Raw genomic sequence first — 17,593 nt, 5'->3', positions numbered from 1 at the left:
CAAAATTATTCAATAAAAGGTATAATTATGCAACAAATAGTCAAAAATATGAGCAAAAAAGTCAGAATTATGAGACAAAGTCATATTGATGTGACAAAAAGTCCAAATTATGACATGAAAAGTCATAATTATGCAACAAATAGTCAAAAATCTGAGATAAAAAGTCAGATTTATGCGACCAAAAGTCATAATTATGACATCAAAAGGTCAAAATTATGACATAAAGGGTCATAATTCCTCAACAAAATGAAATAGGTTCTTCCATTCATACAAATCAGTTGTGTAGTTTTTGCAGAGTGCAACTAATAAAATATTCATTCATTCATACCAGCTGTCTTCGGGCGAGAGGCAGCCAGTCACAGTGCACAAAAAGTCAAACAACCATTCACACTCACATTCATACCTATGGACAATTTGGAGTCACCAATTAACCTAGCATGTTTTTGGAATCTGGGAGAAAAACCCAGGGGAGAACATGCAATCTCCACACACGATAGTGGAGGGTGGAATCGAACTCGGGTCTCCTAGCTGTGAGGCCTGATATCAATTTAAAAAAATCCCTACAGCAGAGTTTTTACCCCCCTTTTTTTTTATCCCAAAGTAACTTCTAAGCATCATGCCGGCCTTACTCCACCCCTCCCCGAGATGAAACAAGGCGTGGTTGGGGGGGGGGGGGGCAAGGATCCAACCAGCTGACTCTTGAGAGTGCACACAGAGACGCAACAGCCAGTACTGGACAGAAGCAGGTCAAACTACTCACAGGGCTTGGACTTGGAGCTCCACTTGGATACCCGCCCGGCAAAGACAAGGTGGAGATGACTAGGCTGTCGTTCCAAGACCAGCCCCCCCTCCACTTTGGGAATCTTTTTCTGTGGTGACAGGGTCAGAGTTCCAGAGGACGTTTGAGCTCAGCAAAGTGAGGTGAGTATAAGTTTTGGCAAGTGTTTACTACTCATACTTACAGTGGAGTACAGATGACAGAACTGGGTTCGAGTCCAACCACTTTTACACTACACAATACTGACATTTGTATGCATCTTAAGTACTGAAAAGGCTTTTGTTGACTTTGGACTTCCACATTTCATGACTAAATCTACCTCAGTCAAAGCATCCATTACCGTCCAATCACGTTTAGGAACAAACAACGAGGGCGTGGCTTACATTTCTGCTAGCGAGTAGCAGTGATTAACAACGAGGTCATGGTACAATGCTTACGACTTGTAAAGACTTCAGACTTGACTTGAGACCTGGTTTGGACTTGCACATCTTTACTTTAGACTCACAAAACTCAGACTTGCTCCTACTTTGGTTAATATAAATAGTAATATAAATTATGTTGGTATAAAATAGTTTGAGAGACATTGAGAGAATTTATTGAAACGTAAAACCGCACCAAAACTACCCCCGTACTCCCCTCCCCATCCCGGCTCATCCAATCAGAAGTGAAGTCAAAAGTCTAACAAAGTCATAATTTATGAGACAAAAAGTCAACATTTTGAGATAAAAAGTCAATGCCAAAATTTTGAGATAAAAAGTCAAGTCAAAAGTCATAAAGTCATAAAAAGTCATAATTATGAACCTAAAGTCAAAAGTATGAGATAAAAAGTAATAATTATGACATGAAAAGTCCCAATTATGACATCAAAAGTCATATTGATGAGACATAAAGTCCAAATTATTCGATAAAAGGTATAATTATGCGACAGATAGTCAAAAATATGAGCTAAAATGTCAGAATTATGACACAAAAAGTCATACTGATGAGACAAAAAGTCCAAATTATGAGCTGAAAATTGATAATTATGCATCAAATAGTCAAAAATATGAGATAAAAAGTTAGATTTGTGCGACAAAAAGTCATAATCATGAGATCAGAAAGTCAAAATTATGATATAAAGGGTCATAATTATAAAGAAAAGTCATAATAATGACACAAAAAGTCATAATTATGAAACGACAAAGTCATAACTATGACACAAAAAGCCACAATTATGAGATAAGAGAGTCAAAATTATGATATAAAGGGTCATAATTAAAACATAGAAAAGTCATAATAATGATGCAAAAAGTCCTAATTATGAGGTAGTCATACTTATGAGACAACAAAGTCATAATTAAGAGACAAAAAGTCACAATTATGAGGCAAGAATGTCAAAAATAATGCCAAAAAGTCAACATTATGAGATAAAAAGTCATCATAAAGTCAAGTCATAATTATCAGATACAGGCAGCACGTATGCAGTTGTATCACATATCTTATAATTTCTGTTTTTTATCTAATAATTTAAACTTTTATCTCATAATTTGGACTTTTTATCCAATAATTGTGATTTTCATGTCTCATAATTATGACATACCATTGGGATTTTTTTTCTTTCAAAATTATGAGATAGTCATAATTATGAGACGACAAAGTCATAATTATGAGATAAGAAAGTAAAAAATTATACAAAAAAGTCATAATTAGAGATAGCAAAGTCATAATGAGACAAAAAGTCAACATTATGAGTCTTTAAAAGTCATCATAAAGTCAAGTCATAATTATCAGCTACAGGCAGCACGTATGCAGTTGTATCACATATCTTATCATTTGTTTTTTTATCTCATAATTTCAACTTTTATCTCATAATTGTAACTTTCATGTCTCATAATTATGACATACCATTGGGATTTTTTTTTCTTTCACACAAAAAGTCACAATTATGAGATAAGAAAGTCAAAATTATGATATAAAGTGTCATAATTATAAGACAGAAAAGTCATAATAATGGCACAAAAAGTCTTAATTATGAGATGGTCATAATTATGAGACGACAAAGTCACAGTTATGAGACAAAAAAGTCAAAAATGATGCCAAAAAGTCATAATTATGAGATAAAAAGTCATCATAAAGTCAAGTCATAATTATCAGATACAGGCAGCACATATCTTCACATATCTTATAATTTCTGTTTTGTATCTAATAATTTAAACTTTTATCTCATAATTTGGATTTTTTGTGACTTTTATGACATACCATTGGGATTTTTTTTCTTTCAAAATTATGAGATAGTCATAATTATGAGACAACAAAGTCATAATTATGAGACAAAAAGTCACAATTATGAGACAAAAAAGTCAAAAATGATGCCAAAAAAGCCATAATTATGAGATAAAAAGTCATCATAAAGTCAAGTCATAATTATCAGATACAGGCAGCACGTATGCAGTTGTATCACATATCTTATAATTTCTGTTTTTTATCTAATAATTTAAACTTTTATCTCATTTTATCAATTTGGACTTTTTATCCAATAATTGTGACTTTCATGTCTCATAATTATGACATACCATTGGGATTTTTTTTCTTTCAAAATTATGAGATAGTCATAATTATGAGACGACAAAGTCATAATTATGAGATAAGAAAATCAAAAATTAGACCAAAAAAATCATAATTAGAGATAGCAAAGTCTTAATGAGACAAAAAGTCAACATTATGAGATAAAAAGTCATCATAAAGTCAAGTCATAATTATCAGCTACAGGCAGCACGTATGCAGTTGTATCACATATCTTATCATTTTGTTTTTTATCTCATAATTTCAATTTTTATCTCATAATTTGGACTTTTCATGCAATAATTGTGACTTTCATGTCTCATAATTATGACATACCATTGGGATTTTTTTTCAAAATTATGAGATAGTCATAATTATGACACAAAAAGTCACAATTATGAGATAAAAAAGTCAAAATTATGATATAAAGTGTCATAATTATAAGATAGAAAAGTCATAATAATGGCACAAAAAGTCCTAATTATGAGACGACAAAGTCATAATTATGAGACAAAAAGTCACAATTATGAGACAAGAAAGTCAAAAATTATGCCACAAAAGTCATAATTATGACATAAAAAGTCATCATAAAGCCAAGCCATAATTATCAGATAATTTCAGTTTTTTATCTAATAATTTCAACTTTTATATCATAATTTGGACTTTTTATGCAATAATTGTGACTTTCATTTGTCATAATTACTATTATTATTATTTTTCCTTCAGTGGTAGAAGCAGGCCTGCATATATTGGGTATAATGACTAAGCCATTCATGTGATTGACTCGATGTGGCAGAAAGTGAAACACACACCACAGTAGGTGATGGTTCTTAACACCAGTACCCCCCTGGGGGGGTCGAAATTATGTTGGAATTTCCCTTATGTTTTTCTCATTTCCTCTTATTTTCTGAAACATAATCCCTTATTTTCAATAAACAGCTGATAGTATCTCTTTAGCAAAACATTGTGAGATCATCACTTCCAACTAATACACACAAGTACACGTTATTTACTTGAAGTTAATTTAGTTGACTTCAGCTTGGGAACCGTTTCTCTATTTCAGGAATTCTCAGCGAGGATCAATAGCAGCACATTTCCGATCAAACGCCAGGATGAAGACAACCTTCTACTATTTGGGGTTACTCCTTCTGGGGCTTCATTTCCTGGTCGCCTTTGGGCAGCTGGAATCAAAGAACCAGATGCCTCCTGATCCCCTTCCCGCTACACAAAGACGTGGACTTATCGAGCGGGACGTGCCGGGTCCGGTGAGGCCCAACATCACCATGCCGCGCCGCAGAATGCCGCCCATGTGCAGCGCACCCACAGAAATCCGAGACACATTCAAGTACATCAACACGGTCGTCTCCTGCCTGGTGTTTGTCGTCGGCATCATCGGAAACGCTACGCTTTTGAGGATCATCTATAAGAATAAATGTATGCGGAATGGACCCAACATCCTCATTGCCAGTCTGGCTCTCGGAGATCTGCTGCACATCATCATTGGCATTCCCATCAATGTTTACAAGGTAAGCCTATGGGTCAAACACATGGGTTGAATGATTTAAACCAACTAAAAGTGGAGATCCTGCATACCTCATGTTTTTCCTCCTAAAGCTTCTTGTAATCCCATTTTATATCTGATATGTTATTATAACAATATTGGGAATATGTGTGTGTGAGAATGTTATATGAGTTATGTTAGAATTATGAGACAAAAAGTCATATTGTTGAGACAAAAAGTCCAAATTATGAGATGAAAAGTCATAGTTATGCAACAAATAGTCAAAAATATGAGATAAAAAGTCAGATTTATGCTACAAAAAGTCAAAATATTGACATCAAAAGTCATATTGATGAGACATAAAGTCAAAAGTATGAGAAAGTCATAATTATGAGATTAAAAGGTCATGTTGATGAGACAAAAAGTGCAAATTATGAGATGAAAAGTCATAATTATCCAACAAATGGTCAAAAATATGAGATAAAAAGTCAGATTTATGCAACAAAAAGTCCAAATTATGACATCAAAAGTCATATTGATGACACATAGGGTCAAAAGTATGAGAAAGTCATAATTATGACATTAAAAAGTCATATTGATGAGACAAAAAGTCCAAATTATGAGATGAAAAGTCGTATTTATGCCATAAACAGTCAAAAATATGAGATAAACAGTCAGATTTATGCGATAAAAAGTCCAAGTTATGACATCATAAGTCATATTAATGAGACATAAAGTCAAAAGTATAGGAAAGTCATAATTATGAGATTAAAAAGTCATATTGATGAGACAAAAAGTCAAAATTATTAGATAAAAGGTATAATTATGCAACAAATAGTCCAAAATATGAGCAAAAAAGTCAGATTTATGCGACAAAAAGTCCAAATTATGACATCAAAAGTCACATTGATGAGACATAAAGTCCAAATTATAACATGAAAAGTCATAATTATGCAACAAATAGTCAAAAATATGGGATAAAAAGTCAGATTTATGCAACAAAAAGTCCAAATTATGACATCAAAAGTCATATTGATGAGACATAAAGTCAAAAGTATGACAATGTCATAATTATGAGATTAAAAAGTCATATTGATGAGACAAAAAGTCAAAATTATTAGATAAAATGTATAATTATGCAACAAATGGCCAAAAATATTAGATAAAAAGTCTGATTTATGCGACGAAAAGTCAAAATTATGACATCAAAAGTCATATTGATGAGACACAAAGTCAAAAATATGAATAAGTCATAATTATGAGATTAAAAAGTCATATTGATGACACAATAAGTCAAAATTATTAGATAAAAGGTATAATTATGCAACATATAGTCAAAAATATGAGCAAAAAAGTCAGAATTATGAGACAAAAAGTCATATTGATGTGACAAAAAGTCCAAATTATGAGATGAAAAGTCATATTTATGCAACAAATAGTCAAAAATATGAGATAAAAAGTCAGATTTATGAGACAAAAAGTCCAAATTATGACATCAAACGTCATATTGATGAGACAAAAAGTCCAAATTATTAGATAAAAGGTATAATTATGCAACAAATAGTCAAAATATGAGAAAAAAAAGTCATATTGATGAGACAAAAAGTCCAAAATATGAGATGAAAAGTCATAATTATGCAACAAATAGTCAAAAATATGAGATAAAAAGTCAGATTTATGCGACAAAAAGTCCAAATTATGACATCAAAAGTCACATTGATGAGACATAAAGTCCAAATTATAACATGAAAAGTCATAATTATGCAACAAATAGTCAAAAATATGGGATAAAAAGTCAGATTTATGCAACAAAAAGTCCAAATTATGACATCAAAAGTCATATTGATGAGACATAAAGTCAAAAGTATGACAATGTCATAATTATGAGATTAAAAAGTCATATTGATGAGACAAAAAGTCAAAATTATTAGATAAAATGTATAATTATGCAACAAATGGCCAAAAATATTAGATAAAAAGTCTGATTTATGCGACGAAAAGTCAAAATTATGACATCAAAAGTCATATTGATGAGACACAAAGTCAAAAATATGAATAAGTCATAATTATGAGATTAAAAAGTCATATTGATGACACAATAAGTCAAAATTATTAGATAAAAGGTATAATTATGCAACATATAGTCAAAAATATGAGCAAAAAAGTCAGAATTATGAGACAAAAAGTCATATTGATGTGACAAAAAGTCCAAATTATGAGATGAAAAGTCATATTTATGCAACAAATAGTCAAAAATATGAGATAAAAAGTCAGATTTATGAGACAAAAAGTCCAAATTATGACATCAAACGTCATATTGATGAGACAAAAAGTCCAAATTATTAGATAAAAGGTATAATTATGCAACAAATAGTCAAAATATGAGAAAAAAAAGTCATATTGATGAGACAAAAAGTCCAAAATATGAGATGAAAAGTCATATTATGCATTTATGCAAAAAATAGTCAAAAATATGAGATAAAAAAGTCAAATTATAACATCAAATGATGAGACATAAAGTCAAAAATATGAAAAAGTCATAATTATGAGAAAAAAAGTCATATTGATGAGACAAAAAGTCCAAAATTATTAGATAAAAGGTATAATTATGCAACAAATAGTCAAAATATGAGAAAAAAGTCATATTGATGAGACAAAAAGTCCAAAATATGAGATGAAAAGTCATAATTATGCAACAAATAGTAAAAATATGAGATAAAAAGTCAGATTTATGCGACAAAAAGTCCAAATTATAACATCAAATGATGAGACATAAAGTCAAAAATATGAAAAAGTCATAATTATGAGATTAAAAAGTCATATTGATGAGACAAAAAGTCAACATTAATTGATAAAAGGTATAATTATGCAACAAATGGTCAAAAATATGAGCAAAAAAGTCATATTGATGAGACAAAAAGTCCAAATTATGGGTTGAATGATTTAAACCAACTAAAAGTGGAGATCCTGCATACCTCATGTTTTTCCTCCTAAAGCTTCTTCTATCCCATTTTATATCTGGTATGTTATTATAACAATATTTGGAATATGCGTGTATGAGAAAGTTGTATCCCGGAAAGAGTGTTCATTTGTTCAAGGGAAGGTGGTTAAAATAACACACGATGGTATGCGGAAAGTGCAGTACATATGATTTTAATAAATGCAGTATAATCTCACCAGTCCAGTTGTGTCATGAGGTTACCGTACTTTGATGTCCATCAATCCAAAGAATCCAACACGTTTAGCGTCACGCATGTCGAGTCTAAACGACACGCCTGAAGCTGGGAAAAACAACACGGGGCCCAAGATCATTTGCTTTGCTCCCTCTTTGTGTTTTTTTTTTTTTTTTTTACATTGATTCTCCAACTTTCTCCCTCCAGCTCCTGGCGGAGGATTGGCCTTTTGGGGTGGCTCTGTGCAAAGTGGTGCCGTTTGTCCAAAAAGCCTCAGTGGGGATCACAGTGCTGAGTCTGTGCGCTTTGAGTATTGACAGGTAAGCTCGTCTTTTCAAGATCAATCACATGAGCCAGAATCTCACTGTCAGGTTTTCACTGTTAATTTATTCGCTTTTTTTTCCCAACCCCAACACCCAATACCCAAGATATATTTATTTCAGCAAAAATAGGTGATGATGCAACTGCACAATAAAAGAGATCATGTTTGGTGCAGTTTAAAGTTGCCACATTTTATAAGAGCTCGGCATGCATATTTGAACAAAGCAAAATTTGTTCTCAATCAGAAATCACTCCAAACTCTTTATTGCACTCTGGATTCTACCATATCTTACTTATTGTGTGGAAATATGGGGTAATAACTATAAAAGCAATCTTCACTCGCTAAATGTACTGCAAAAAAGGTCAGTAAGGATAATTCATAATGCCGCCTACAGAGAACATACTAACTCCTTATTTCTAAAATCACAAATACTTAAACTTGCTGATATAGTTCATCTTCAAACAGCTAAAATAATGCATAAGGCTAAAAATAATTAAGTAATAACTAATTTAATTTAATTTAATTTAATTTAATTTAATTTAATTTAATTTAATTTAATTTAATTTAATTTAATTTAATTTAATTTAATTTAATTTAATTTAATTTAATTTAATTTAATTTAATTTAATTTAATTTAATTTAATTTAATAAAACTACGTATATTATGAAAGCAGGAAGTGAACAAATGTAACAGTTACTGATTGTAAAAGTACCAGATGGAGGGGTAGGATTTAATAAGCTTTGTTTCTTCCTACTCCTTTTGGACATGTGGAACTGTGAACTGATTATGTGATGCATTCAATTGTAATCTGATGCATGCAGCCCATAATATTTCTGATATAATTATAAAAAAATTATATGTAAAATATAATAGTTAATTTTTTTATTTCTTTTGTTTTATTTTTAATTTTTTCTATTTATTTATTTACACATACCAAATAAATAGAACAAACATGTACCAATACGAGTTTAAAATACAAAAACAATTTTTTTTTAGAGTTTTACCATAATGTATTTTGTCTGAGTAAATCATTTCATTGGGAGAAAACCAGCATATAAAAATGGATGGATGTGTGTCCACCACAGGGAGCCCAGATAGAGGCTGAAATCATTGCAGCACCCAAATGAACGCATTGCTCAGATGTGAAACATTTTGTTAAACTCCTATTGGTACATGTTTTTATATATTTTTCAGGTATACCTTTTGAGTGTTAAGCCGATGTTTTATTTAATGACTTCTTGAGATTTCCAGTGGATTGACAAGCTTGTCATGAGTGCACTTATAGCTTGTGATTGGCTCTTACCAAAGAAAGAGCACAGTATTTAAACAATTAGTAGTATTTCTGAAGTAAAGGAGATGTCACGAGGTTAGAATTTAGCCATAGTTTATTAAAAAATGCTATATATTAGATAGATTTTTGGGGCGTGGTGATTTCAAAAGTAGATTGCGGGTCGAAAATTGTAGCAAAAACAGTAGCAAAGATAAAACTTAAACTGCTTCTACTGAGTATCTTCTAAGCCAGGGGTGGGCAAACTACGGCCCGGGGGCCACATCCGGCCCGCCAAGTGTTGGAATACGGCCCGCCCAATCTTTCCAAAGTATATCAATTTCGTTTTTTGACATGGTCTGTTGTTTACAAAGTGCTCCTGAAAAAAGGGACACAAGCACATAATAATAATAATAATAATTATTATTATTATTAGATTATTATTAGCTTATTAAATTATTACAATTATTATTAGAACTATTATGATTATTATAATTATTATATTAATGCTAATTATTATATTAATTATATATAATATTATTGTTATATTTGCATATTTTACATAATAATAATATAATAATTATTATTTTAATTTTATTGTAATTATTATAATATTTTATTATTTTTAAAATATTTAAATATAAATATAAAATAATAAATAATAATAGCAGATTGCATGACAATTTTACAGACACAATAATACCAGGTGGACTGTTACGTGTAAAATATATAGTCTGCCCCCCCCCCCCCCCCCCCGTAAATTTTGTCATATCAATGCGGCCCGCCCCTGTTCTAAGCACATACAAAGTCGTTATTGTTGTCCGTCAGCTTGCCTCAACTCATGTGACCGACTCTTCAGGTACCGTGCTGTGGCCTCGTGGAGCCGAATCAAAGGGATCGGCGTTCCGAAGTGGATGGCGATCGAAATCGCACTCATCTGGATATTGTCCATTATCCTCGCCGTGCCCGAGGCCATCGCTTTTGACATGATCACCATGGACTACAAAGGGGAACAGCTGAGGATCTGCTTGTTGCATCCCATGCAGAAAACCGACTTTATGAGGGTGAGAGCTCGCAACCGCATAATTCATTGTGGACGAGGCGTCCTGTTGACACAGCTGTGCACACGGCTGAACTGCACGTGCACGGTTAAATCACGCTGAGACGCACGACACATGCAGATGTGCATGCCGGTGTACAAAGCTCTCACACCGGGATAGCTTCCGAGGTTAAATAGAGTTTACGGAAATAGATGGGACGTATCTCGGAAGCAATCACTCTTTTTTGCTGGCATGAAATACCGTACCACTTAAGCGCGACTGTGTCTGATAGCGCTTGAAATATCAATATTAAACTGAGATGATATGATAGATGAATTGTTAAATGGAGTGTGTCTTTGAGTCACACCCAGGGGGTCGTGTTTTCTAATGTTTTTTTTTTTCCGAATGCAATGATGATGACGATGATCGACTTTATTCTTCCTAGTTTTATAAATCAGTGAAGGACTGGTGGCTGTTCAGCGCATATTTCTGTCTACCGTTGGCCTGCACGGCCATTTTCTACACCCTGATGACCTGCGAGATGCTGAGGAAGAAGAACGGGGTTCAAATTGCGCTCAGTGATCATCTCAAACAGGTTTGCGAGTTATTCTTTTCAACTGACTGCTGATTGGAGGGTTGGCAAGCATCGATTAAACTGTATTGCGGAATCATTAAAATCACCTGAAGCAAAATAAAAATGAGTGCAATTCTCAACTGTAACCAGTCAAAATAGCGAAAAAAAAAGTAACCTCAATGAGAAAAAGTCATAGTTTAACAAAAAAATGTCATCTTCAGAGAAGTCAAAATATTGTGGGAATAAAGTTGTAATTTACAAGACAATTAATTAAATTAATTAATTGAATAATTTACAAGTTGAAAGAAAATTAAAAAAAAATCAACTGTAATTTTAAAGGAATAAAGTCAAAAAATGAAGAAAAATGTTGAGATTTTAACGGGAATAAATTTGTAATATTATTGGGAAAAATCATGTATAAAAAAACCTTATTTTTCAAAAGTTGTACGATTTTGAGAAACAAAATAAAATAAAGTTGTCATTTTTGGAAAATTAGGTTAAGGGAAAAAGTTCTGATTCTATGGGAATGAAGTCGTAATGTGACAAAAAGCGCCGTCGAAAATGGATGGATGGATGTCTGAAACAGATTAAGTGGATTTATATTTTTCCGAGGGGAAGGACTGCTTTAATTTTTGTACTTTTTATGGCATAAATGAATAATGAAACTTCAGGTAGCACGGCATAACAGAGTCGTGGACTCAAGGCACACTCAAGTCACAGTTTTGATGACTTTGGACTCAACTTGACAATTTCCTCAAAGACGTGTAACTCAAGTCTTGGACTTTAACATCAGTGATTCAAGACTTGACTTGGACTGCAGTCTGATGACTTGAAAATACTTTAGATTTTCAGTGTGTATGTGTTGAGTAAAATGCGTTCCCGACCTGACTTGTCTTGACTTGACTTGGACTTCAGACTGACTAAAATACAAATGGTAACTAACTCATTCCACACCAAAAATGTATTTACAGTTGACATTTTTTTCAATCCAAAGACATATTTAAATGTGTTTTACGTTTTTTGGCGGTGATGATGCAACTGCACAATAGAAGAAATCATGTTTGGTGCAGTTTTAAGATGCAAAAAAATTTATAAGAGCTCATCAAATCATAAAAAATGTCCAGTACATTTTAAATAATGACAGGTTTGAGTTATGACAAAACTATTTTTTTGTATTGTAAACTCGTATTGGTACATGTTTTTCTATTTATTTGAGTTTAGTGTAACAAACAAACTATACTAAAACAAAAAAATTGTGTCTACAATAACTGAGTAAACATGACAAGATGAGTACAACATAACTATAGTAATAGTAATAGTAATAGCACATAGTAATAAGACTTTTTTTCTCAGAATGCACAATGTGTCCTATTAATAAATCAAATTAAGTCCGGATATACTTTCATTTAGGCTAACATGAGACTTCCGCTTTTCATCATGAAATCTTATTTCTCTAAAAAAAAAAACAAGATGAGTTTGTGGAACCAAAAAAATTCCCCAGAGAACCAGTCTGTGCCAGAAAACACGGCATTATGGGTCATCATAGTGATGAATGTGCATATTTGTGTGCAGCGACGAGAAGTGGCAAAGACGGTGTTCTGCTTGGTTCTGGTCTTTGCTCTGTGTTGGCTTCCTCTTCACCTCAGTCGTATTCTAAAACTCACCATCTACGACGAGAAAGATCCGAACCGCTGCGAGTTGCTCAGGTAACGAATTAAAATACGGGACAATAACATTTAATGGAAGTGCAATATATATTAACGACATGCGTGGCAATTTCCAGCTTCTTTTTAGTGTTGGACTACATTGGTATCAACATGGCGTCCGTCAACTCCTGCATCAACCCCATTGCCCTTTACATGGTCAGCAAGCGTTTTAAGAATTGCTTCAGGGTAAGTTACAGCTGTTACAATCTGTTTTTAAAACAAATAACCCTGAATCTCATTGAAGTTGAGTGTGCATGGTGTGTTGCATGAAGACCTATAATAGTTAAAAACAAGGACGGCGGTTGTATATATTGTAAAATGGCTTGACATTCTCTCTGAACATGTTTTTTTTTTTTTCCCAGTCCTGTCTGTGTTGCTGGTGTCTCCCCGCCGAAATGCTGATGATGGACGAGAAGCAGTCATGCCTTAAGCTGAAGGTCACAGAGCGAGCATCTGACCAGAGCAACTCCCGCATGACCAACAAGTCTACTACAGCCTGAGGATTGTGAAGCTACCCATGAAAGGAAAAAAAAAAAAAAGGACGTCCAAAGAATTACAATGTTTAAGGTTCAGCGAGGGGGGGGGGCATCTACAATACCTTCGAACAAGTTCCTGGGAAAATACGTACACACCGCACAACTGACCTTGAATAAGATATCAGCAGTAAGGATGCATTCAAGTGACTCGTTCAACAAAGTCTGCATAATGTTCCTTTCAAAGAATGTGACGAGGAAGACAATGAGATGTTTTTAAGGACGCCGGTGGAAAGTCAGACACAATGGAGGAGCTCCGTAGGTAATTATATAAAGAATATAAAGACAATAAAGAAACAGCAGTATGTAAATCAACTTCATAGGACCAAACATCACCCAAAACAATGTATACCTTTCAGCCTAATCTTTGTTTTTGTCCTTTTAATTGTGGAAATTGTTTTAATTCTGTAAAGCACTTTGTGTTGCATGTCTTTGCAGGAAAAGTGCTATACAAATAAAGTTGATTTGATTTGTATGTACTTGAGAATGCTTTAACTCTAGCCCAAAAAAAAAAAAAAAAAAAAAAAAAAAACCAGACCACTTCCAAAATAACATCCCTGTGAGACACAGTCCTATCAGGGGCCGCTCTGGACTCCTTAAAACTCCTACTTAAGGATAAAAATCTAATGGGGACAACATCACCAATGTAGAATTATTATCCCGACTCATGTGGTCTGCAGCCCGGATGGCGACAATGACTTTGAAGTATTCTTTGTCTGCACTGCACGGACTGTTTTGCAGTGTATTTTCTTTATGTATTTAGCTATATATTGTTTTGAATCCTGTCTTACATTTATGCTATTTGGTTATTTTTGTGACTGAACTACTGATGTATGATTACAGCTGTGAGAGTATTCTGTTATTGTATTATTCTAGGCGTCATGCTCAGATTTGATATGTTTTTATTCGTGTCACATGTTAATCCGACTTGTTTATACCATGAATTGGTTGGACGAGAAAGACTATGTATCTTTTTACAATAAACCCAAGTGTACATAAAGTACTTTTTGTGGATGTTTTTACTGCTGCTGCCTGTTATTGTGGCCGATGTGTTTTGTGTGTCATTGATTTGAAGTGTGAAGGCAGGCGGCATCATGTGATGGAGTCGGCCGACACAGAACATTATTGTGATCTCTCACTTGTCGGTTACACACAAACAACAGCACACAAGAAGCTTTGACCTGGGAATGTTCCTGCAGGCTAATTCGCCGTCACGCATGTCTCATTAGCAGCCCGAGAACCAAACAAGATCTCTTGTCCTGTGATCAGTCAGCGCCGCTCCTTAACTAGATCTCACTTGCGCCTCCTTTGGACAGCCGCGACCTCAGGGGCGTGCAAAAACCAGGGGCGTCACTAGGTTTTGAAGACAGGCGGGGGGCTTAGTCCCCCGGAGATGCACAAGATATGAATGAATGTAATCCAAAAAAAATCCTAAAATCAAATAACGAACAAGAACCGGGATATAATTTTCCCACTTTTGGACAGATTTAGTAAAGATACTCAATTGTTTTAGGCCACCATTAAGTTTACACAAGTACATACAATCTACACTGCAAAACCTCTGCTCAAGCTCTGCAACCATTCTGTCCAATGGACAGTGATCAATTATATAATAATCATTATTATGTTATTAATTAGCCTATTATTATTACTATCATCATTATTCTTTTGCCATATTATATGAAATTTGTCAGATATTTTTTGTAAAAAAATGTTCAAATTAAAAAAAAATCAATAAAAAATATGAAAATTATTTAGGGGGGCTGAAAATTTTTTTAAGCCCCCGTAAATAATTTTATATTTTTTATTGATTTTTTTAAAAATTTGTTATAATTCTTTTTTAAGAAATTAAAAGAATTAAGATGCACAGGCCACTTTGGTATTTTGTATTACCTCTGCTCAAGCTCTGCAACCATTCTGTCCAATGGACAGTGATCAATTATATAATAATCATTATTATGTTATTAATTAGCCTATTATTATTACTATCATCATTATTCTTTTGCCATATTATATGAAATTTGTCAGATATTTTTTGTAAAAAAATGTTCAAATTAAAAAAAAATCAATAAAAAATATGAAAATTATTTAGGGGGGCTGAAAATTTTTTTAAGCCCCCGTAAATAATTTTATATTTTTTATTGATTTTTTTAAAAATTTGTTATAATTCTTTTTTAAGAAATTAAAAGAATTAAGATGCACAGGCCACTTTGGTATTTTGTATTACCTCTGCTCAAGCTCTGCAACCATTCTGTCCAATGGACAGTGATCAATTATATAATAATCATTATTATGTTATTAATTAGCCTATTATTATTACTATCATCATTATTCTTTTGCCATATTATATGAAATTTGTCAGATATTTTTTTGTAAAAAAATGTTCAAATTAAAAAAAAAATCAATAAAAAATATAAAATTATTTAGGGGGGCTGAAAAATTTTTTAAGCCCCCGTAAATAATTTTATATTTTTTATTGATTTTTTAAAAAATTTGTTATAATTCTTTTTTAAGAAATTAAAAGAATTAAGATGCACAGGCCACTTTGGTATTTTGTATTACCTCTGCTCAAGCTCTGCAACCATTCTGTCCAATGGACAGTGATCAATTATATAATAATCATTATTATATTATTAATTAGCCTATTATTATCACTATCATCATTATTCTTCTTCTGATTATTACTAGTACTACTAGTAGTAGTGTTAGGCTAGTATTAGCCTGCTTATTGGCTTGCTTATTAGCCTGATTTTGCCCTATTATATTTAATTTGTCCGAGATTTTTTTTGTAAAAAAATGTAAAAAAAAAAATTATAACACATTTTTTAAAAAAATCAATAAAAAATATAAAATTATTTAGGGGGGCTTAAGAAAATTTTCACCCCCCCCTAAAATTAAGATGCACAGGCCACTTTGGTATTTTGTATTACCTCTGCTCAAGCTCTGCAACCATTCTGTCTAATGGACAGTGATCAATTATATAATAATCATTATTATATTATTAATTAGCCTATTATTATCACTATCATCATTATTCTTCTTCTGATTATTACTAGTACTACTAGTAGTAGTGTTAGGCTAGTATTAGCCTGCTTATTGGCTTGCTTATTAGCCTGATTTTGCCCTATTATATTTAATTTGTCCGAGATTTTTTTTGTAAAAAAATGTAAAAAAAAAAATTATAACACATTTTTTTAAAAAATCTATAAAAAATATAAAATTATTTAGGGGGGCTTAAGAAAATTTTCACCCCCCCCTAAAATTAAGATGCACAGGCCACTTTGGTATTTTGTATTACCTCTGCTCAAGCTCTGCAACCATTCTGTCTAATGGACAGTGATCAATTATATAATAATCATTATTATATTATTAATTAGCCTATTATTATCACTATCATCATTATTCTTCTTCTGATTATTACTAGTACTACTAGTAGCAGTATTAGGCTAGTATTAGCCTGCTTATCGGATTGCTTATTAGACTGCTTTTGCCCTATTATATGAAATTTGTCAAATATTTTTTTTTGTAAAAAAAAATGTAAAAGAAAAAAAATCAATTAAAAATTATTTAAAAAAAAACAATAAAAAATATCAAATTATTTAGGGGGACTTAAGAAAATTTTCAGCCCCCCTAAAATTAAGATGCAAAGAGCACTTAGGTATTTTGTAAAGCAATACATGTAGCTAAAATGTTATATATAGTTCAAGAAACAGTTGCATCTCAGTTTTGTAATATTGATGGAAAAGCCTCTTTTTCCTTATTTTTGTTGTTTTCTAAATATTTATTTTTTTTTCTTATTTAATAGATCTTTATCAATTTTCTTAAATAAAGATAGTTTCGTAATATTATGACTTTCATAATATATTATGACTTTCTTGTCATAAAATTTGACTGCATTCTCATATTATATATGATATGTAGGATATGCGGTAGAAAATGAATGTATATATATAAAATTATACATATAAAATCATATGTATAATATTATAATATATATTATATATATAATTTTATATATTTTTATATATATAATTTTGTTTAGTTTTATATATTAAATGTATATAATATTACAATTTTTCCCCAACCTTATTTTACAAGAAATTACTATATATATATATATATATTTTTTTTATATATAGTCTGCATGGTGGCCGAGT

The 17,593-nt window shown here is 32.1% G+C and overlaps 1 protein-coding gene across 1 annotated transcript; it reads left to right on the top strand.

The window, feature by feature from the left end:
• The first annotated feature begins 747 nt into the window (after positions 1-747).
• Positions 748-14,425, top strand: ednrba (endothelin receptor Ba). Its single transcript, XM_058068875.2, has 8 exons — positions 748-921; positions 4,383-4,845; positions 8,201-8,313; positions 10,443-10,647; positions 11,069-11,218; positions 12,770-12,903; positions 12,981-13,089; positions 13,266-14,425. Exons 2-8 carry the CDS (start codon positions 4,432-4,434, stop codon positions 13,401-13,403), a joined length of 1,263 nt encoding a protein of 420 aa, XP_057924858.2. The 5' UTR covers positions 748-921; positions 4,383-4,431; the 3' UTR covers positions 13,404-14,425.
• Positions 14,426-17,593: the final 3,168 nt, after the last annotated feature.

Source organism: Doryrhamphus excisus, linkage group LG6 (assembly GCF_037039965.1).
Source record: "Doryrhamphus excisus strain RoL-2023G ecotype Guam linkage group LG6, RoL_Dexc_Guam_v1.1, whole genome shotgun sequence".
NCBI classification, from domain to species: Eukaryota; Metazoa; Chordata; class Actinopteri; order Syngnathiformes; family Syngnathidae; genus Doryrhamphus; species Doryrhamphus excisus.
The sequence above is the reverse complement of the archived record's forward strand: the minus strand, read 5'-3'. Positions and strand labels throughout refer to the sequence as shown.

Coding starts and splice junctions, on each gene's coding strand:
- ednrba (XM_058068875.2), top strand. CDS start 4,432: ATGAAGACAACCTTCTACTATTTGGGGTTACTCCTTCTGGGGCTTCAT. Junction 10,648..11,068: donor AGAAAACCGACTTTATGAGG/GTGAGAGCTCGC, acceptor TATTCTTCCTAG/TTTTATAAATCAGTGAAGGA. Junction 13,090..13,265: donor GTTTTAAGAATTGCTTCAGG/GTAAGTTACAGC, acceptor TTTTTTTCCCAG/TCCTGTCTGTGTTGCTGGTG.